The sequence below is a fragment of the Arvicanthis niloticus genome, chromosome 4 (genome assembly GCF_011762505.2).
Source record: "Arvicanthis niloticus isolate mArvNil1 chromosome 4, mArvNil1.pat.X, whole genome shotgun sequence".
Classification (NCBI taxonomy): Eukaryota; Metazoa; Chordata; class Mammalia; order Rodentia; family Muridae; genus Arvicanthis; species Arvicanthis niloticus.
The window spans coordinates 69,831,686-69,852,429 of NC_047661.1; the positions used below are offsets into that span (position 1 = coordinate 69,831,686).

The 20,744-nt window shown below is 51.7% G+C and overlaps 2 protein-coding genes and 2 long non-coding RNA genes across 6 annotated transcripts in view; 2 read left to right on the forward strand and 2 right to left on the reverse strand.

Annotated features, from left to right (window-relative positions):
* Positions 1-1,182: 1,182 nt before the first annotated feature.
* On the reverse strand, positions 1,183-5,904 carry Slc27a3 (solute carrier family 27 member 3). Of its 3 annotated transcripts, none has more exons than XM_034499377.2 (10): positions 5,137-5,904; positions 4,660-4,869; positions 4,293-4,451; positions 3,572-3,696; positions 3,131-3,325; positions 2,937-3,027; positions 2,621-2,819; positions 2,316-2,413; positions 2,083-2,213; positions 1,183-1,479 (listed from the first exon to the last, which is right to left on the reverse strand). In XM_034499377.2, exons 1-10 carry the CDS (start codon positions 5,753-5,755, stop codon positions 1,303-1,305), a joined length of 2,004 nt encoding a protein of 667 aa, XP_034355268.1. In that variant the 5' UTR covers positions 5,756-5,904; the 3' UTR covers positions 1,183-1,302. The 3 variants fall into 3 exon arrangements, with proteins under 3 accessions (XP_034355268.1, XP_034355267.1, XP_034355269.1); XM_034499376.2 differs by having other exon boundaries at positions 1,183-1,554; positions 5,137-5,890; XM_034499378.2 differs by lacking the exon at positions 1,183-1,479 and adding an exon at positions 1,498-1,635 and having other exon boundaries at positions 5,137-5,872.
* On the forward strand, positions 5,396-12,368 carry LOC143442038 (uncharacterized). Its single transcript, XR_013109926.1, has 3 exons — positions 5,396-5,510; positions 6,607-6,718; positions 12,233-12,368. It is a non-coding gene; the product is annotated as an uncharacterized LOC143442038 (long non-coding RNA).
* The window catches only part of Ints3 (integrator complex subunit 3), a 42,678-nt gene continuing 29,388 nt past the window's right edge, over positions 7,455-20,744 (reverse strand). Inside the window, exons 11-30 of the mRNA XM_034499873.2 lie at positions 20,000-20,087; positions 19,465-19,544; positions 18,990-19,081; positions 18,534-18,640; positions 17,768-17,887; positions 17,322-17,451; positions 16,893-16,947; positions 16,523-16,626; positions 16,048-16,092; positions 15,746-15,865; positions 12,480-12,633; positions 11,711-11,779; positions 10,733-10,808; positions 10,271-10,384; positions 9,930-9,978; positions 9,237-9,404; positions 8,853-8,953; positions 8,598-8,670; positions 8,277-8,433; positions 7,455-8,170 (exon numbers count right to left, since the gene is read on the reverse strand). Coding sequence (XP_034355764.1) covers positions 8,093-8,170; positions 8,277-8,433; positions 8,598-8,670; positions 8,853-8,953; positions 9,237-9,404; positions 9,930-9,978; positions 10,271-10,384; positions 10,733-10,808; positions 11,711-11,779; positions 12,480-12,633; positions 15,746-15,865; positions 16,048-16,092; positions 16,523-16,626; positions 16,893-16,947; positions 17,322-17,451; positions 17,768-17,887; positions 18,534-18,640; positions 18,990-19,081; positions 19,465-19,544; positions 20,000-20,087 — 1,980 coding nt within the window. The 3' untranslated portion in view covers positions 7,455-8,092. The remainder of the gene's footprint in view (positions 8,171-8,276; positions 8,434-8,597; positions 8,671-8,852; positions 8,954-9,236; positions 9,405-9,929; positions 9,979-10,270; positions 10,385-10,732; positions 10,809-11,710; positions 11,780-12,479; positions 12,634-15,745; positions 15,866-16,047; positions 16,093-16,522; positions 16,627-16,892; positions 16,948-17,321; positions 17,452-17,767; positions 17,888-18,533; positions 18,641-18,989; positions 19,082-19,464; positions 19,545-19,999; positions 20,088-20,744) is intronic.
* LOC143442039 (uncharacterized) lies at positions 15,244-16,044 on the forward strand. The gene is made up of 3 exons (XR_013109927.1): positions 15,244-15,361; positions 15,466-15,543; positions 15,965-16,044. It is a non-coding gene; the product is annotated as an uncharacterized LOC143442039 (long non-coding RNA).

Genomic DNA, 20,744 nt, shown 5'->3' on the forward strand with positions numbered 1-20,744 from the left:
CAGAGGTGGCAGGAGAGCTGTCAAAGAGGAATTGCTGTGAGGCAGTGGGCACATCTGCCAACCTGCCCCGCCCAGGCCTACCTCACCCTTGCACTCTTCCTGGGACAGATTGGAGAAGTGAGCAGTGAGCCAAATTACTAATGAATCAGTGTGCAGACATTGCATTCATCTAGTTAGCAAGGGTTCTTGGGCTCTACCTTCAGGGAGGCTGGTACACGTGGGGTGGGGTACAGGCTTTGGATCAGGAGGGCTGAAGGTAGAGGTCCAAGCTTTAGAGGTAAGGCATGTCTCTTTCCTTTACAAAAATAACTAGATAACCCTTCCTATTTGTTTTAAAAGTTTATGTGTATGTGCCATCATGTACAGATGTGTATAACATGCATAGGAGCCTGGTGCCTGAAAAGGCCAGGAGGGTGTCACCTCCCCTGAACTGGAGTAAAAGGCAGTTGTGAGCAGCCTGAGGCTTGATGAAGAACTAACTTTCCTCAGCAACAGCAGCAAGCACCCTTAGCCACAGAGTACCCTCCTGCCTGTTGAGAACGGGGGTAGGGGGTGTAAGAGGGGAAAGAAAGCAAAAAGAAACAGAACACAGCTCAAAATATGAGGCCCTTTGGCTCCTGGAAGACAGGAGCTCATCACTTAACCTTTCCAGATGGTGAACTTTCTAGATTCTTCTTTCAGGAGACAAAGAGTCCTCTCTCTCTCTTTCTCTCTGTGCCCCTCCCCCATTACTGCACCCCTGCATGGTCTCACAGCCCCACCCCAAGGGACTGTGGAGGTCAAGGGTTCCACCTCTTAAAGTCTATGATTGGCCAGGAGTCTTGAGAATGAGGACTCCCTTCCACCTCTCTGATTGGCTTCTGAAAATCACTGAATTTCCTTCTTCACCCCTCCCTGAGTTTATTTTACAAGGTTGAGACCGCTGTGGTGAAGTGTGGGCAGGCAGCAAAGGGTGGTGTTTCTGAATGCCTCTATCTGCTTCTGCCACAGGAATCAATCCTCTGGGATCCTACAGGTCCAGAGACAGCAGTGTAAACATCACCCAGCAGGCCTTCTCCGGAACCAGTCAGGGTCAGATGTGATTATCAGAAAGGCTTAGCCACAGCTCAGGGTCACAAAAGGTCAGGACAGGAATGTGGAGCATGGGCAAGCAGCCCCACAGACACACGGAGAGGGGCCAGATAAATTCCGGCTGTTTATTACAAAATAATGACTCCATATACAAAAGATACCTGAACCCCCCCACCCCCATACAGCCATGGTGGCCTGTACCCCCAGAGCCCCTCCCTCAAGCGGAAGGTCTCAGATTCGAAGGTCTCCAGACAGGAGGGCATTGTACCGGGCAGGTGTGAGGGGCAGGTAGGCACCTATATCCTGGTCCAGAACATAGAGGGGGTCAGACAGTGCACTGGGGTCGAAGCCCTCATTTGCCATCCTAACCTTCTGCTGTTTGAAGGTCTCAGTAGTGGCCAAAGACTCCTGGGGAGAGAAGGGCGCCTTCAGAGTTGGAGGAAATGTAGTCTGTCCACTCAGCTCAGGTGAGTTGTCTGAGCTCTGTTCAGGGGCAGGTATGGGGGAAGGGGACATTATATCAAATTAAGGTGAGGTGGCAACAGAGAAAGGAGTGAGCCAGGCCTAAAAGGGGAGGAGGATAAGAAGGATGATCAGTGGGCGGGGCAACGGCTGCTGTCTCTCAGGAAAGGACTGGCCTTCAAGCATGTAGACCAGGACTCAACCACCTCAACCCAGGAAAAATGCTGGGAGCAGCTGGAGCTGGGAGTCACTGGCTAGCCAGTCTAATCTAACTGGTGACCTATAAGGTGGCCTTGTCTCATAGGAGGCAGCCGGCTCCTAAAGATGACACCCAAGGCTGTCCTCTGGCCTCCATACTCACAAGCACACACACACACACACACACACACACACACACACACACACACACACACACACACACACACGATGAAAGGGGGAGAGTCCCTTCTCTTCAAGGAGTTTCCTATGTGGGGTTCCTCTGTGGAGTTTAAGAACCACTAGCAGTTCCGGATACGTGAATGAGGAGTTGGGGCAGGAGCAGCTGGTTACCTGGAGCCTGAGGAATCGAGGTCGGGCATACGGTGGCAAGTTTTCAGAAACATGGGTATAGAGCTGCACAAGGTCCAAAGCTTGCGGGGGCCGCAGAGCCAAGGCCGCCATGCCTGCTCGGCCTTCGTGCCCTGGTGGGTGTGGAGACACGTGAGCCCTTCTGTTCCTTGTGCCCAAACACTACTATGTGGGGTAGCGTGCTGGGTAACTCCCTGCCTTTCATGTCTAAGCACCTGGCACTGTGACTCCATAGACGTTCACCTCCTGAAGGAAGTCCAGGGCCTCCAAGACCTCGGCCACTTCAGTTGTGGCCACATTCTCTCCCTTCCACCTGTTGGCAGAGCAGGGAGAAACTGAGAGACAGGCATTGTGGGAGTTTTGCTGAGGATATAAAGAAGTTAAGGGGAGAATGTTGCTGATGAAGTCTGAGAAAGTTGGATGGGGTTGGACATGGGATGAGGAGAGAGAACAGAGTTGGGTTGCTGAGGTTTGGGTCACTGAGTTTGGAAGTCTGAGAGGATTGGAAAGTTACAGATACCTGAAGGTGTCTCCAGTCCGATCGTGGAAGTGAAGAAAGCCCTGCTCATCACAGACCAAGAGGTCCCCAGTATTGAAGAAAACATCCCCAGGCCAGAAGACATCTTTTAGCAGCTTCCCCTGGGCCAGCTCTGGAGCCCCAGCATAGCCCAGGAAAGGGGACTGCTGGCTCACTGGGGCCACCATGAGGCCTGGCTCACCTGGAAGAATTACTGGGTCAGGAGTGGGTTACTCACTCGAATCCCTAGGCACCACCCCCATCTCAGGTGCCAAGTTCAACCTTGTCTGCCAGCTTCACTTCCCACCCAAGTACAAACCTGGAGATGTGGCCATGCAGCGCCCCTGGGCATTCCGAATAGGTTCCCCTGTCATGACATCATATCGAATCAAGGAGAAGGGGAAGATGTGCTGGGGAAGGGGAGAGCCACACTGGTCATGTCAGCTTCTGGAGCCCCTTTTGTCACCACCCCCCTTCTGCACTGGGGGTTCTTGTGTCCACTTTGCCTCTCACCTTGTAAAGCCAGGAAGCACGCCCTACAGCACCCTGCCGCCCTGTGTAGTTGAAAGCAGCCACGTTGCCCTCTGTCATGCCGTAAGTCTCCAGGATCTGGAGAGGTCCAAAGCGGCGGACGAAACGCTCCCAGGTGTCTGGGCGCAGCCCACTGCCCACTGCCAACCGGACCTTATGGTCACACTCTGCTTTGCTCTGAGATGGTGAGAGAGAGGCAGGGGCTCCGGCACCAAGCTTCCAGATCCCCAGAGTGAAGCCCTGTTCCTTATTCTCCAGAACTCCCCCCACCATGCTCCTCTCTGCTTCCCTGGGTGTTGGAGGGTGGGTTCAGCTGTGGGCTCCTGGCGCGGTGCCATTTTTCCCCCCTGGTTTCCTCTCTCCAACTTCCAGATGACAGTCTTGGTGTCTCCTGTTGTCTGGCCTGCTCTGTAGCCTACTCACCGGGGGCTGGTTGACAAGGTACCGGCACAACTCCCCAATGTACTGGAACACCGTCACCCTGTGCTTCTGGCAATCCTCCCAGAACTGGCTAGCTGAGAACTTGGGTTTCAGCACCACGGTGGCCCCTGCCAGGAAATGGGAGAGAAGGGAGGGTGAAGAGAAGACTCCAGCCACCGCTGCTCCCTACAAAGGACCTGCCGGAGTCATGTCTTTCGCAGGTTGTGGTGGCCAAGTCCTTCCCCCGCATTTGTGTTTGGTGAGGCTAATATTCCTTTCGGGTTGACACAACTCTTCTCTTTTGTTCTTTCTGACGTCTAGGGACTGTGAACTGTGCAACCTCCATAGTTGCTCAGCCTGTGGCTCTGAACTGTGTAATGTTTCCTACTGTACCAGGAATTTCTATGATAGGGAATGCCTCCCTCTATCGAGGACTCAGGACGACTCCCCAGCAAGGCAGACGTGGATGGTACTTCAGCATTTGCTAGAGCAATGGCCCAGTGGCTCCCAACCTGTGGGTTGTGACTCTTTCGGTCTGTATCATATGTCTACATAACAGTAGCAAAACTGCAGTTATAAAGTAGCAACGGAATAATGTTATGGTTTGGGGTCACCACAACATGAGGAACTGTGTTAAAGGGTCACAGCATTAGGAAGGTTGAGAACCACTGTGCTAGAGGAATATGTGAGAGACACCGAATAATGCCCAAGGAGAGAGACTAACCAATGCCCAAGCAGCCCACAATGCCCAGCAGGGAGCCAGACATGTGGTACAGTGGGAGCGCCAGGTAGATCACGTCCTCCCGGTGAACTCCACACAGCTGGTAGAATCCCTGGCACTGTAGGACCTTCAGATGACTGATTCGAGCAGCCTTGGGCAGGCCTGAAGGGTGGCAAGAAGGGCATAGTCAGGGGAAGGGTCTGAGCTGTGTCCTGGAAAAGTAGGTAGTTTGGGGACTGGAAGGAGAGAAGCAGTGCCTGGGATGGTGTCCAGGGTGACCTGAAGGTGAAAGAGGCCCCAATCCTCTCCCCCAGACCTTGCCACCCTCTGCCTCGGTGTCTGAGAAGTAAGTATTGTATCCAGTCCTCACCAGTAGTGCCCGAAGTGAAGATGTACAGGCAGGTGTCCATTATGTTCTGGGGGGCAGAGAGGTACCCAGGCACTGGCTCATCCACTTGGGCTGCTGCCTCCGACAGCAAATTGCTGATTCCAGCAAGATTAGTTTCAGAGCCCGTCGCCCATAGGTGGAGCCCCATGGCTCTCAAGGCCGGCAGGTCGGGCTCCAGGGACTCCAGGAACTCTACAAGGGCAGGCAAACCCAGCTTCGAGGCTCTCCAGCTACTCTAAAGCCTTCACCACCCATTGGTTTGCACTGTCCTTGTGCAATGCTCTAGGGTGAGGGTGGTACTGTGGGGATCCCACGTCTGGCCTGGGACCTGTAATCCGACGGCTTAAGAATCCTTTGGGTTTAGCACATCCCTTCCCAGACCCAGGGCCTCTTATTCCCACTCACTTCCGCACCTCGGGTCTAGGGCCCAGGCACGCCCTCTCTGGCTCGCAGCCTTACCTGTGGCCAGCACGAGCGCGCTCGCACCGCAGCTGCGGAGGCAGTGCAGCAGGGGCCCCCGGCGTAAAGCGGTGGGCACGAAGGCCGTGCGCAGGCCAGCTTTGGCCAGTCCGAACCAAATCCATAGGAATTCCGGGCCCGCTGGGAGGAGCAGCGCCACAGTCGCCCCCGGCACCAGAGGGGGCGCGGTCGTCCCTCCAGCAGCCGCGTCTCCAGCCGCAGGCGCCACGCGTGCGCCTTCCTCGGTGCTGCCCCTGCCCGAACCTCGGCGGCCCGCGGTCCAGCCCCGTGCGCGTAGGAAGGCGCGAGCAACCCGGTTGCTCTCGCGCTCCGCCTCCGCGTAGCTGAAGCGCCGCGCGCCGTGGATGAGGAAGGTGTGTGTCGGCTGCTCCCGGGCCAGGTGTGCGAGCCGCCAGGCCAGGCTGCATCCGCCCTCAGGGCTCTCCGGGTCGGCGGCCGCGGCGGCCAGCGCGCGAGCTCGAAGGGCCCTTTTGCAGCGGAGGGCGCGAACTGTGAAGGCTAGGTCTGCCGGCAGCCAGCGCAGCTGAGGCCAGAGGTCTAGCTTCAACAGCAGAGGCAGCAGCAAGAGTAGGGGCAGCAGCAGCAGGAGGGCCGCCATCGTGCCCTCTTCCTTTAGTCCGCCCCAGCAGCTCACACACACTCCAGGTGGTCCTTCCTGAAACACTGAGCCCGCCTTGGTCCGGCTCCGAAAACCCTTCTTCCCGGGAACGTGGCGCGCGTGCGCCAGCACCCGCCCTTCCCACCCAGCTTCTGCGGTGTGGCGCGGGAGCCAGGAGTGCGAGTCGGGGGCGGCCCGGCCCTCCCCACAGCCCAGGCCCCGCCCTAGGCGCGCTCCGCTCAGGAATTTGACTGCTGGTGGCCCGCAGCCGGTTGGGTCTAAAGAGGTGCCCACCCTCAACCCTACAGCTGTGCATTTTCAGGGCCATCTAAGCGATTGGCTGGCTTAGAGTCCTGGTCCAGGAGTCAGGGCACGTCTGTCATTCATTCATTTGGTTGTTCTTTGTCACCCGTGATGGGTTGGTACCACTGCTCTCTTTCCAAGGAGAAGGAAGAATCTGGCCCCTGGCCAGATGGGTTCTGCAAGTCTGGGCAAGACAGCCAGATCCAAGTGCTGCCTTCAGCTACCAGCAGCAATAGCAACCCCCAGGGAATGGGTGGGAGCCCGAGAATTAAGTAGGGGAAAGGTGGGCCAATCTGCCAGATTTGTGGAGGGAGGCCCTTCATTTTAGACAAGAATACAATAATTGGGACCAGCCAGCAAATGCTTCCCATCCTGGTTTTAATCGGTGCAGTGGAAACTGGGGATGGGAAGAGGAAGAAAAAAAAGGCCTCTGGTGGTTTAGAGTTTCAAAAGTAGTGGCTTTAAAGGAGCATGGATTCTCAGAAGAGGAAAATGTCCAGGCTGAATGGAGTGTGTGCACTAAACCTCGCCTTCACATCTCTCCTCAGCAAGGCATCAAATGTCCCTGGACAGGGAAGCTGAAGGCATGATCTGGGACTTTTCTCTGCTGCTATATGGGCACAGCAAGCAGCCAGACTGGAAGAGCATCTCTTGTCCCTGGTATGTGAACTTCATCCTCTCTCCTTCAAAACAACATAGAGCACCCTTCCCTGCCCCAAACCCTTGGAAATAGTGCCTTTTTTTTTTTTTTTTTTTTTTTTTTTTTTTTTTAGTGGAGGACAAATACTAGGTTTTGGAGAATACAGTTTTAGGTGTGTAGATTATGTGCACGTTTGTGTGTGAGTGTGCATGTGTATTCACGGGTGTGGAGGCCCAAGGTAGAAGTCAGGAATCCTCCTAGATCATTCTTCATCTCATTCAGTGAGGTAGGGTCTCCCAACTGAACCCTGAGCTCACTGATATTAGTGTAGCTAGCTAGCTAGCCATCTGACTCCAGGGATCTAATCTCTGCCTTCTGAGATCTGGGATCACAGACAAGTCACCACCTCAAAGACTTACATGGGTTCTGGGATCAGAACTCTGGTCCTCGTGCTTGTGTAGCAAGCGCTTTGTCTACTAAGCTACCCCTCCCCACCCCAACCCCACATCCCTAAAGATGAAGTTCCTGAGAAGCAATGGGCAAGGCCAGCCTGCAGGGAGATGGTGCCAGCATCAGCTTCTAAGTGGAAAGGTTAGATGTCTGACTCACACTCTAGTGGGAAGAATATCGAGAGAGCAAAGCCAAGACCCTACTGGAGACATTGTGTAGGGGGAGAGGAGTGCAAGTAGAGACATCAACTTAAACAGAGGCACCTACACATACAGGATGAACATAGATGTCAACTCAGGCACAAAAGATGTTCTGGCTTTTTTCATTATCACTTAAAAACAATTTAAAACTCGATTATCTTTGCCAAAAGAAAAAGCAAAAACAGAACCACAGAAAATCAGGTCATTTGACAGTTCTGAGGAACTTGCCTCCAGGACTCCCCTGGGCTCTGGCTCAGCTTGAAGTGCCAATGCTGGGCCAACCCAAGCATCCCAGGTGCAGCAAGAGCCTCTCACGCTGCCATCGGGTTCTTTTCTGAAGGCTGTGGCATTTGCCCAGATGGGCACCGCCCACACCAGGTCAGATACCCATTTCACACTGGTGTAATGACCACGGTCCACAGACTACAACCGTCTGTTCAGAACAATGCAGACTGCAGGGAAGCAGGAAGGGATGCCCACTCACACGGCATCATCCAGCTTCTCTGCCCAGCAGCCTCTTGATCACTCCCTTCTCGGTCCAAATGTCTTTTTGGAGACTTGGGGAGGAGCCAGGGGCAAAGGACTTCCACCATGATCTGCTTTTTGCACAGCCTCTGGCTGCTGTGAGAGCCTACCAGGGAGCAGCAGTGGAGAGGGGTGAAAAGAGCTGGAGGCCCTGGGGTATGAGGAGGGTGGGGCTGCATGGACGTTTCTCAGGCTGGGGCAGGCTGGGAATGCCAGGTCTCAGTCACTGTCAGAACCCACAGCAGAGGAGCCTTTTCGTTTTCGTTTGGTGGGTTTAGGCTTTGTATCTTCTTCCTCCTGGAAGAAATGAAGGGAGCAGAAGGCCATCACTAACCTGAGCAGCAGCTGGCCACACCCCACCTGCACCCATCACTCCCTCCTGTGCACTGGCTGAGAGGCTCACCGAGGCACTGCTGGAGCCCGACTCTTCTTCAGCGTTGGGGGGCTGGGCAGCATTCTTTCGACTTCGAGGGCTGGATAGAGCTGCCTTCCGCCGGCTCTTGGGTGGCTTAGTGGAAGAGTCCTCATATTCCTCCGCCAGGGAGAAGAGGTCACTGAACCTAAGAGATAGGACAGGCTTTCTGAGATAAGTGTCCTGCCCAGGCCCCTCCCACCTCAACACCTAGACCGAGTCTGGTTTTCAACTCCGGGGTCTTGCTGGCCATTAAGTTAATGTCCCCAGCAGACCTCTTCTCCCCAAAGCCCAAAGTAGAAGGAACCTCACTTCATCTTGTGAGCTTCGTCACAGCTTGCCTGGACATGCTGCAGCGCCTGGAGGATTGGTGTCTGGCTAAAAACTACGGAAAGGAAGCAGTTTATGTGTCAGAAAGCTCACTACATAGCACAGAAAGTTATTTCTTCTGTGGGTTTGAGCAGTGGTCCTGGTATCTCATCCCTGCCCCAACTGGCTGTAGGGGAACCAGGACAGCACCTCCCCCAAACTGTCCCAAGAGAAAGGGAGGAGGAAGAGGCAGCATACAGTTCTGCTTGGTGTTGGCTAGGTTGAGTCTTAGGTTGTCCAAGTGTTCCAGGATCTGTTCCAGGGTCAGCTGGGCCAACTTGCTGCTAGAGCTTCTTAGGCTACATGGGAAGGCAGAGAGTCAAATACTGTCTACTCCTCCAGTGTCCCTCCTCAGGTCAGAGACAGTCCTAAGTGACAGTGCTGGGGAGGACTCAAGAGGGTGTTCAGCTGTGGGACTCAGGAATGGTGGTCCTGCATGTCACATGTCTTTAGACCATCAGATGTCACCACAAACCAATCTTGTATAGGACTGGCAATCCACCATCCCCTGGGCAGCAGTCACTGCAGACTGCCCTGGTGATGACCTACTGGGCTGGATAGGAGGCAGGGACTGGGCCCCACCTCTGCCTCTTGCGGGGAAGGCTGTTGTTCTTGATGAGCAGGGCCTTGATGTGCTCTGCCAGCAGCTCGTCGTGCTTCATGCACCAGTGCCTCAGGATGCTGGTGGTGAACTGGTCGTCAGGGTGGCAGGGCCTGCTGAGCACCATCTTCACCATCTCCTCACTGGGCCTACGAATCACAGCACGCTGGCTTCACGCACACATGGATGGCTTGCCTTGGGAATGGCTACATAGTGTCACTGATTTCACAAACCCCAGCCTCTTAGCCCTGGTGGCTTCCTGCTCTCACATCCCTCTCCCCCTTCTCTTTGGGCCAAGGCATGCCTGGTTCCATTGTCTATAGAAGCCAGATGAGAAGGGAGGTTCCTCCACTTCTGTAGTGGTAGGAAGCAATGCTACAGTCCCCACAAGGCCCTCCCCAACTTCTCACTTTTTCTTAGCAGCTGGCTCTTCTATCAGGGAGATGAAGGTCCCTTGCCCTGACCCTTCCCTTTTCATGAGCCTGTCACAGGCTGAGGAGTGTGAGGAATAGGGGGCACAGCAGGAAACAGGGATGCTCCATCCCCACCTCCCACCTCTGAGGGTAGGGAAGGCAGACAGCCATGGCCATGAAAGCAAGCACGGCCAAAGGAGCAAGGCCCAAGTGCCTCAGCATCTCGGGGGAGGGTGGGACCCAGAGCCACCAAGAACTCACTTCTCTCTTCGGAGCTGAAGCAGGAGACAGGACAGGGCCTCTGGGTGCTCTGTGGGGGAGGAAAGAGGTGTTCAGGGGAATGTATCATTTCAGGAGGGAAAGGTACCTCTTCTACCTCTCCAGCCAACAGCCACTGGAACAGAAAGAACAGTGCTGACCAAGAACTGGGAGGAATCTACCGCCTCACTCAGTCTGCTGCTAAGGCCTGGTTCTCTGTCCAGAGAAGGCCTGTAGGGCCATCTCCAGAGCACAGTATGTCTTGGTGGTGAGGAGACTCTGGAATATCTCAGAAGCCTGAAGGCCTCATCTTTTCTCCTCCCACAGCCCACAGTCCTACTCACCCTTGTATTTGAGGTGCTGGAGAATAGGGATGATGGTCTCCAGGGGGATGTTGTGGGCCAGGAAGAGCTGCCAGGCACAATACTGCTCAAAGGTTTCCCAGTCTAGGCTCTGAACTGAAAGAGACAGAAGAAACCCTGCTGTCTGTCTGCCTGCCTGCCTGTTGTCTCTCACACATGGCTAACCCACTAATAGGATCGCAAACAGATGGAACCAAATCTAGATCCTGTCTGTCCCCAGACCACATGGTCTGCTAGTGTCTAGAGGACGCTACATTCCCAGCAAGCCCAGGGCTGAAGAAATGACGGGGGAAGCCGCCTTTCCATGCTACAGAGCAACACAGATATCAGATGCCATGGTACTCTACTTCTCACTTTCTACCTCCACGACCACTTTCCCGTCACTGCTAAACACAGTTGGTGTCCCTTTCCTCTCCTGGGTACCCAGGAGACCTAGTTACTTACTGAGTATGTTGAGGACTGAGTCCTTCCGAAACATGACCAGGTTCCCCATCATCACATGGCAGACCAGCTCCTGGAGCTAGGCAGAAGGAAACATCAGACCTATTAGCTCTAAAAGAGGCCAAAGGGCAAGAGAGTAAGACACAAGATTCTGAAGGGTGAAGGGGTCAGGTACAACAACAATAGGCTTGCAGGGGAACAGGCCTGTTAAGGAAAAAACTACACACACCCTGATGTCAAAGAGAGAAAAGGAATCACGCCTAACTGGTGAGCTAGGCCTGAAATAAGAAGACCCTGGGGTTGCCGGGCGGTGGTGGTGCACGCCTTTAATCCCAGCACTTGGGAGGCAGAGGCAGGTGGATTTCTGAGTTTGAGGCCAGCCTGGTCTACAGAGTGAGTTCCAGGGCTACACAGAGAAACCCTGTCTCGAAAAACCAAAAAAAAAAAAAAAAAAAAAAAAAAAAAAAAAGACCCTGGGAAGCTGAGCTCTGACCCAGTATGGGCAGGGAAAGGCAAAGGAAGGATTCTCAATGCTGAGTTCCTCTCTGAGTAGCCATGAGTAGAAATGAGACCCAGCCCATGCAGATATGGACCTATGCAAAGCTATTATCTCTAGGGGTCCTGTGCATGGGGAAGGTCAAGCAGAAGTGGCCCAAACATTTTTATTATGAGCTAAAGAGAAGACCAGGGAAGAACAAAACACATGAATAAGCATGCATGCACACATACACACCTGCCCAGACTCAGTTTTCCCTGTGCAAACAGGAACTTCCAGAGAACATGGAGAAATATCAGGGAGGATGGGCTTGCCCCAGCCTCTCTTGAGCTTTGCTTGCCCTTCCTAGCCCTAATGGCCTAACCGGCACCCGCATGAAGTGGGAGGCAGGGTGCCTGAGGAATGTGGGCTTTCAAGGCCTAGAGAGAGAATGCAGACCCTCATGTCCCAAGCCCTGCCCTCCAGGCCTTGTTGGAAATGTTTACCTGTGCAGAGTCAATAACAGCCACAATCATGTTCAGCAGCTCCCCACTCCTCAAGGTTTCATCTGGAAACTAGAGAGGAAAAGAAAGGGCAGGGATGTAGGCTGGGCCCATGGCTTCTATCTACCCTGCCCCACTTCTTATCACAAACTAGGGTTCTGGTCCTGCACAGAACCTTGTAAACCCTAGGTTTCAGTATCTGTGTATGTCCATCATGAGCAGACCGTGTTTGAAAAGAGGAATGCTGAAGGAAAAAAAAAAGATGAATGTTGTGTGGGGTGGGGTGGGGTGGGGGTGTGCTGAGAGATAAGGCCAGAGCTAACAGAGATTGGACATAATGACCAGTTCTGTGGGAAGTGTAATTAAACAAACCGTTGTATGCCTGGCAATGGAGCGATCCAATCTGAGTAGACTCTCAGCCACAGAAAAGGTTCAAGAATGTGTGTGTGTACGGGGTAGTAGGCAGGTCCTCATGCAAAGAAAGATCAGGGAGGGGGACACCACTATATCCCTTCCTCCCTCCAGGACTGGCTGTGATCACAGTTCCTCCTGCCATGCCCACACCCTGAGCCCTCATTTCCCTCTTCCTGGGAACATTTGCCAAGAAGAGGAAGAACTGATACCTCCTCCTGTATCCCAGTTCTGAGAGACGATCTGAAGTCATCAGGGAAATGAAAGTGAGCCTCCACAACAGAGGATGGGCCTCGTAGTCATCAAAGAAGGCCTGGACAAGCATCTCCCACCCTATATGGACCCTTGTGGAGGCACTGACCTCTGTGTAGATGGAAGGTGTGAGGTGGCACAGCAGCCGAACATCATCCTCTTGGCAAGCCTTCATGTCCATCATTAGACAGGTGTGCAGATCACCCAGCTGGGTAGCCTGGGCAAACGACTCGTACAGGTTCATCTTCCCTGCAGCGGCTTTGCTGCAAAACCAGTTGGGTCTAAGTCAACAGTGCAACACAGCACCAGGGCCTCAAACTGCCCCAGGGAGGCGCCTATTCTACCTGTCAAGCTGTGCTCATGGATCCACAGACTTCCTTATCTTCTCTAAAAGCCCAGACATTTTGGGGCCGGGAGGCACTTTCTCTCTCAATGCTGGTTTTTGTTGATTGAGATGTGGCTTCACTATGTAGCCCTGGCTGACTTTGAACTTGCTTCACTATGTGCATCAGGCTGACCTTAAATTTACAGAGATCCACTTGCCACTCCCTGGCAAAGAAGCTACAATTAAACGTGTCCATCACTAAGTCCAGCTTCCCCAATGTTCTAACCATCAGCAGTGAGAGGAATGTCCCCTGAGAGCAGAGGGAAGGACTCCTGTCATGCCAGAGAAGTAGCAACTGACACTATATACAAAGTCTAAACAGAGCTGAAGCTTAAATGTAAGAACTAAAACTACGTCTCTCAGACAAGAACACTCATAGCTGGGCCCAGTGGCCCACACGTGTATTCCAGTACTCAAGAGGAGGAGGCAGGAGGATCTTTGAAGGCTCTGAGAACCTGTCTCAAAATGAAACAAAACCTTCAAGTAGGCCAGTCAGTACTTGGGAGGCAGAGGCAGGAGGACCACAAGTTCAAGGCCATTCTTAGCTATATCAAGCAAGTTTGAGACCAACTTCACTTATGTCTGACCATCTTAAAAAACAATAAACTCAGCATGGTGGTGTGCACCTTTAATTCCAGCACTCAGAAGGCAAAGGCAGGTAGATCTCTGAGTTCTACAGAGTTGAGTTCTAGGACAACAGGGGCTAACCCTGAGTCTTTCTCTACACAGAGAAACTTTGTCTTAAAAAACCAAGTAAATAAAATAAACAACAACAAAACCAAACCCAAAGGACGGAGGTAAAGATTGGCATCAGTCCTTGTCTAACATGGGCTCGCTCCTCACAAAAGAATGAACCAGATCACAATGTATGTCAGAGAGCACATCAAGAAATGCAGTTTGGTTACTCCTCACCAATGCAAAAACAAAGTATCTACATGGCCCAGTATAGTTCTTGTCTTGGGTATATATCCAAGACACTGGAGAATATATGCACATAATAACTGTAAACCGGTAATCATAGAAGCTACATTCACAAATGTACAAAACAGACAAAAAGATGTTCCATATTGGGCTGGAGAGATGGCTCAGCAGTTAAGAGCACTGACTGTTCTTCCAGAGTTCCTGAGTTCAATTCCCAGCAACTACATGGTGACTCACAACCATCTGTAATGGATCCTATGCACTCTTCTAGTGTGTGTCTGAAGACAGCTGCAGTGTACTGTATAAATAAATCTTTAAAAAATAAAAACAAAGCTCACCGGGCAGTGGTGCCACACACCTTTAATCCCAGCACTTGGGATGTAGAGTCAGGAGGATCTCTGAGTTTGAAGCTGACCTGGTCTACATTGTGAGTTTCAGGACACCCAAAGCTACACAGAGAAACCCTGTCTTGATAACCCTCCTGAGCTGTAAGCTTTGTGTGTGTGTGTGTGTGTGTGTGTGTGTGTGTGTGTTTGTGTGTGTGTGTGTGCATGTTCCTGTGTGTTTAGGCCAGAGGGCGACCTTGAGAATCTCTCTCAGGAGCCATCCCCATGGGTGCTGGGGATCGAACTCCGGTCCTAATTCCATGCTTGTACTGTAATAATTGAGCTATAACCGATCCAACTCCTGGCTTGTTTTGTTTTTGTCCCTCCCCCCTCCCCCCTCCCCCCCATAGAGTTTCTCTGTGTTGACTTAGAGCTGTCCTGATATCCTCCATCTCAGAGATCCATCTGCCTCTGCCACTATAGCCCAGCATGATTTTTTTATTTATTTTTTTTTTGGGGGGGGGGGGAGGGGGAGGGACAGAAGGACACAACATCTAACACAGACCAGGCTGGCCTCAAACTCAGGACTGGCAAGATGGCCCAGTGGGTAAAGACACTTGGTATGCAGGTTTTCTGCATTTGATCACCAAAACTCATCTATAAAGGTGGAAGAAGAAACTCCACACAAACTGGGGTAAAAATGTCCTAAGGCTGGCCTTGAATTCCTGATCCTTCTACCTCCAAGCCCTGTAATTACAGAGGTGTATCACACCTCCTGAAAGAACTGTATACTTTAAAGGGTGAGTTGTCCAGGCCTTGTGTAACTGGCCTGTCATCCTCTATACTTGGGAGGCTGAAGCAAGAGGATTACTTACAAGTTCAAGACCTGTTTGTGCTACTAAGCAAACTCAGAGGCAGCCTGGCAACTAGTCTGGGTCTAGTTGTGCATGTCTGCAATCCCAGCACGTAGGAGGCTGAGGATCAGGAGCTTGAAGACTAGCCTAGGCTATATAAAACAGACACACACACCACAAGCAGCAGCAAAGAGGCTGAATAAACAGCTCAGTAGCTCCATCCTCTGCTGCAAAACCGAACAATGACAATCAGCAAAGCACTCAATGTATGCCCTGTTTTGATGAGATACCCCCTCAAAGCTCATGAGTAGCCAATCACCGCTACAACTGAACCCTTTTCAGTCTTGAGAAGGATCTCTTCTGCTTCCACCTCCAAAGTGCTGAGACTGCAGATTAGAAACCGAGAACACCAATGGATTCATGATTCGATGGCAATATTGGAAGGCAGTGGAAAATTCTCGGAGCCCGTGGCCTAGTTGGAGGCACTGGGGCACGTATTCAGAAGGTATTGTTTCTGGCCCATCTCTATCCCATTCTCTTCTTACTGTTTTGAACTGAGCAACTTTCTCTGCCACATGCCCACTGCTATGGTGTTCTGTCTTACTGCAGGCCTAAAAGAATGGATCCAGTGGACCCTGGACTGAGGTGTCTGAAACCAGAAGTCAGCATAAATCTTTCCTCTTTAAGGTGTCCTCAGTGTGTCACGGTGATAAAGAGCTTACTAACAGTAGACGTATGGGCCCTGGGTTTAACCCTCAGCACCAAATGAACAAACAAAAGATAGTGCTGCTGAGAGCCAAGATGGGAGGGGGTTGGTGTGCATGTGTAAGAGAGAGGCTGGCTCTCTGGAGTGCCCCAACTCCATGTAGAAGATAGCGATCACACCCACCTTGCCCTCAGGTAGTAGAGCAGGTGGTAGCCAATCTTGGGTTGCTTTTGATACAGCTCAGAGAGAAGATCCAGAAGCAGCGAAAAGCTGCTGTTGTCCTCTTGCATCTGGCACAGGTTCCTAGATGGGATAGAAGGGTATCACCTAGCATAGGCTCTCCTAAGGTTGCGTATGGGACAGAAAGCGTTGTGTACCCACTGAATATCTTTTCCTCCCTAGAGAAGCCCCAGAACCCAGGACCAGGACATCTGAGCACTGTCAGGGAAGATGGGAGGCAGACAGCTCTTCAGTTAAGTGCTTACCTAAATATTAGGTACAGAGGTTTCCCTACTGATTCCTCCAGGGACCTAGAAGAGGAAGACTGCACGTGAGGATCTATATAAAGGGAGAACACCTAACGGCAGGTAACGTGGGAGACCTGACATCTAGCCTACTCCTTTCCTACCAAAGGGAGACGTACTGCTACTAGTGCTCTGTACCAGAGAAACAGGTTCCCAACACAGACACACATCTGAGGATGTTGTCCTCACTGTGGATGAGACTCCTGACAGGCAGAGTCTAGGCTAGGGACCAATCCCTTCAGCAGGAGCAAAGCTTGGGGATACTGGCCTGACAGCCTTTGTGGAAAAACAGGGCAGGCATGCTGGTCTACTGCCCAGTACTCTCAGGGTCCATTAGTGTTTGTAAGCATGGAAACACCAAGTAAGTCTACAGTAAGGTGTGCTTGGAAGAGCACACTCTGATTTCTGAGGCCCCGGGATCAGAGACGAGTCTTACTCTTCAGTGACCTCTTCAGGCAACACCTCCCCTCTAAAGTGGGCCTTGAAGAGCTCCTGTAGGCAGGAGGCCAGGACAGACAGCTGCTCCGAGTCAAAGTCTTCCTGGGTGACAAGAGAGAGGGGAGATATCATAACCCAGACCCAAGTTTCTTGGGCTGCCACAACTCAACCCACCTGCCCAGAACCTCTGCTGGGCCCACCTGTGTCTACCTCCCAGAGCAGCTCACTCCTGTTCCCTGCCTCAGAAGCAGTTCATCTGGGGAAGGGAAGGTGGGAGCTCCATTCCCAGTGAGGCATGCCCGAGGAGTTGTAAGCTGAGAAGGCTTGTATTGTATTACTTTGTCCCTAAGGACTGGGTTCCCCCTTACCTCCAGGACCTGATCCACAATTTCCTGCATAACCTCACACTGGGCCTCTGTATCACTGCAGCATAAAAGTGAGAGAAGATCAGTGACAGCGGGTAAGACACATCCCAAGGTGTGTTCATGCACATGGAGACCCACAAAGGAACTGTGAGCTCAGAGCTCAGAGGGGAGACTTCTGGACAGTATATGTTGCTCTGTGGACAGAGGCCCAAGGAAGAGGAAAATCCCCACTTGCCCTGCTCCAGACTCCAGACTCCAGAGAGTGGGGCCCTAAGGTGTTAGGGAACATTCCCAGCCTATGCTCCCTGACATCAGCCATATACATTTCCCATGAAGCCTCAACTTCCCCTATACACCCACCATCCACCCACACGAGGCAGTAGGAAGCACCCGGACTGTGCCTCCTAGGGTGAAGGCAGGGTTTGTACCCACCTTCCCTTCTGTAGCTGTAGCACTTTGTCCCTTAGGGACTCATCCAACTGATCAAGGTAAGGGGTGACATCAACCGGCTCCTCCACAACAGTCTCCTTGATGGGGTGGAAGCGAAACTCTCTCTTCTTCCCTGAGGATGGTTTAGCACCAGAGACAGTCACCATGACTGCCTGTTCCTTCCTCACAGTCTTGCAGTGAACCTGGCCTCAGGGTGCTAAATCCCCGACTATGCGCATGTCCCGGCCTATACCTACAAATGGGCAGGACCACTTTACCCTCCTGCCTTTAGTGTCAAATGCTAAGCTCTGTACCATTGAGCCTCATCCAGTAATAAACAAAACTCTTTCTCTCTGGGCAAAAAAGGTAGGACAGAGACTGCAGGCAGGCTACCCATGAGCTAGGCTCTTGGGCTGCCACAACTCAAACACTCCCAGGGCTAACCTTACCTTTGCTATTAAGATCCTCCTCATCATCACTGAAGGCTGCCTCTGCATTGTCATAGCAACTCTCGTCCTTATCTGATAGATGGTTGTCCATTTCCATGGAAACAGGCTCTTCAATTTTGACTTGTGAGTAAAGAGAAAAAAACTCCTGATAGCCCACTGTGTTCCCCAGTATACCCGATGCTTCTGGGAAGGAGGCTAGTGGGCAGGTGGGAGAATACAGAATTGATGCCCTAAATGGTACACGGCTAGAGGGAAGGACAAACATGCTTTCTCAAGTTCTCTCTGACCCACCCAGAGGAAGGGACAGCATAAGACAAGACTTTTTCATGTCAGCTCAGGATAAGTGATGACTGAGGCACAGTCTTTTTCTTTTCTGAAATAGTTTATGCATCCCAGGCTACCCCTGATCCCCTGATCTTCCTGCTTCCACCTCCTATGTGATAAGATTACAGGCATGCATCACCATGCTCAGCTCTGGGGACATTTATTAGTGCTCTTTAATTTAAAGCCAAGTTGGAAAGTAGTACTTGGCTTAAATCCTCATTCCAAAACAAAAAATTATGGCAGCCAGCCTGGCAGTTGGCAGAGTGACTGTGAGGAGCTCTAATGAAGGCCTGGACTAAGGACTGGGATGAGAGGCGGTGGGCAAATGTCAGGGAGGCAAGCCTCCTATGAAAGCGTCCCACCAAAAGATCACCAAGGGAAAAGTCAGAGAGCAACAGCAGCCAGTGAGAATTCCAGCAAGGCTCTGTGAGGAAGTCCATACCTTCCACAGGAGGTGAGGGCGAGCTGCAGAACTCAGGAAACTTCTCTCGAAGCATCGACCGAAGCTCTTTATCCAATTTAGGGTTGTCAAACAGGGGAGCCAAGTGTCTAACAGAGAACACAGATGAAGGCCAGCGTCAGACATGACGCTCACTGCTCACTCAGCATGGAGACAGACATGTCGACCAGCACAACTGTGCCACCGTCAGACCCTTCAGAGTCAACAGGGGGCAGGAAGGCCTTTGAAGCCTATGGTAATGTGACAGCAAGTTAGAAATTCCTGTGTCAAGAGGACATTAGTCTTTCCGCCCATCAGTAGGTGAAGCCAGCACTTTTTAGAGCTGTCAAGGGAAGGAGTCAGCAGTGGTGTGACCATCCAAATGACATCTTATCCAAAGTGGGTGGGACCTAATGAAAAATGGGAGAGTCCCCTACCCCTAACACACAAATTCCTTACGCCAAGACTCGTTTCTCCACAATGTGGTTGAGGGAAGAAAAGACACCCTGCCGAACGTGGCCTTCCAATGGTGGGTAGAAGTTAGGAATGATCTGGAAGGGAAGAAGTGGAGGGAATAACTACAATGTTTGCTGGACTAGAACTAAAAACCTGTTTTGATTTTAGTCAAGGGGGCTAAAAGTGAGACCATACGGCTGCAGAAAGGGCTGCAAGGCTCCTGATTACTCCAGGCTATGAAGACAGAATCCTTGGGCTAGACCCAGTTGTTCCTCAAATACATTAGATTCTATCTCAAGTCACCATCTTGCCGTTAAGAAACCTTCTGGTAACAAGGGTCAGTTCCACTGGTGACAGTGTCTTCTAACTCGGGTACAGACTACAATAGGGCACACTGGGAAGATCTAGTCACTGGGAGGCTAATGGGGAACTCAACACTGCTCATTCAAGATTGGGCAAAGAGACTCTTAGTACTTACTCGGCACATGAAGTCCAGGAGCGTAGCAGTGATGGCTGGGTGGGGCTTCATGGAGTGATGCATGACCAGGATAGCCGGCTCTAGGAAATGTGAAATAAAAATAAATGGCTCCCCGGCATCAGACACCATCTCCATGTCTACTAATAGTTTGTCAGTATATGTGAAGCCCCTAGAAAGTTCTGTGTCTGTTCTCCCAACTCCAACCAAGCAGGGAAGCTTCCTGAACTGCACTCAGTCCTCATCTCCTTTCCTAAACCAGTATTCAGCTTGGAGAAAAGAAGACAGGGCAGATTTCCTCTGCCTAGGCCCTCCCACTCAGCTCAAGGCCATAGGGAGAAGGCAGCAGCCATTAGCTGACCTCAGCAAAGCCACTTTCCCTCTAGGTCAAGGGAGAACTGAATGGGAATAAGGGAATTGCTTCTAGATAAGCCTCTTCCACCCCACACTACCCTGAGACTGACGACTGCTGTCACCAAGACTCACAATGGAGGTTGGTGGAATGGGAGGGTAGTGCCGACTGGTCCCAATCACATACCTATGTTCATAATGCTATCCTTTTCTGGGCTGAAGAACAGCCAGTCATAAAACAAAGCCAGCTTGGCATTGGAGGCAGCAACATTGGACTGGAAAAGAGAGGGGGGAAAGGGCTAGTTCCATCAATCAACTCCCATTTTTCCAGAGCATAGGGTAGATTCCAAGGCCCACCTGGCCGGTCCATCTTTGAAATTCAGTTCCCAGTAAAAGATGAAGAACCCTATCAGGGTGAGGAGCACACATGTTTATTATATGGGAACTGGACTGGGTTTTCCTGTAGTGAGCAGTACACATGCCTAATCCCCATTAGAACAGCATGGGCACACTGATAAACTGTGAGTTGAGGTGATGTTTACATTGGCCTGCAGCTGTCTTTGCTGAACAAGCAGGGCACCTTCCTAGAGACCCCTAGGAATGGCCTGCTGCCTGAATCAGCACATTCCAGGGACACCATAAAATGGAGGAAGGGTACGAGACACTTAAGAACAGTGTCACTCTAGCACAGAAAAACATACGATGGGAAGGAAATGGCTCCTTTAAAGATTCTCTATGTTTGGGGAAAAAAGTATCCAAAGTTGATAGCAAGAGTTATGGGAGTGAGAACCTAAGGCCGTGGCTCTCACCTTCTTAACACTGCGACCCTTCAACTCAGCTCCTTGTGTTGTGATGACCCCCAATCATAAAATTATTTTCCACCTCTTAAGTTTATAACTACTTCATAACTGTAATTTTGCTATTATTATGGA

Excerpts from the sequence above, each read along its gene's own strand:
- Slc27a3 (XM_034499376.2), bottom strand. The coding sequence starts at position 5,755 with ATGGCGGCCCTCCTGCTGCTGCTGCCCCTACTCTTGCTGCTGCCTCTG. Across the intron at positions 4,452-4,659 it reads CTTCACTTCGGGCACTACTG|GCCTGCCCAAGGCTGCTCGA; the intron begins GTGAGGACTGGA and ends GCCACCCTTCAG. Across the intron at positions 1,555-2,082 it reads CTCGATTCCTCAGGCTCCAG|AGCTCAGACAACTCACCTGA; the intron begins GTAACCAGCTGC and ends GCCCCTGAACAG.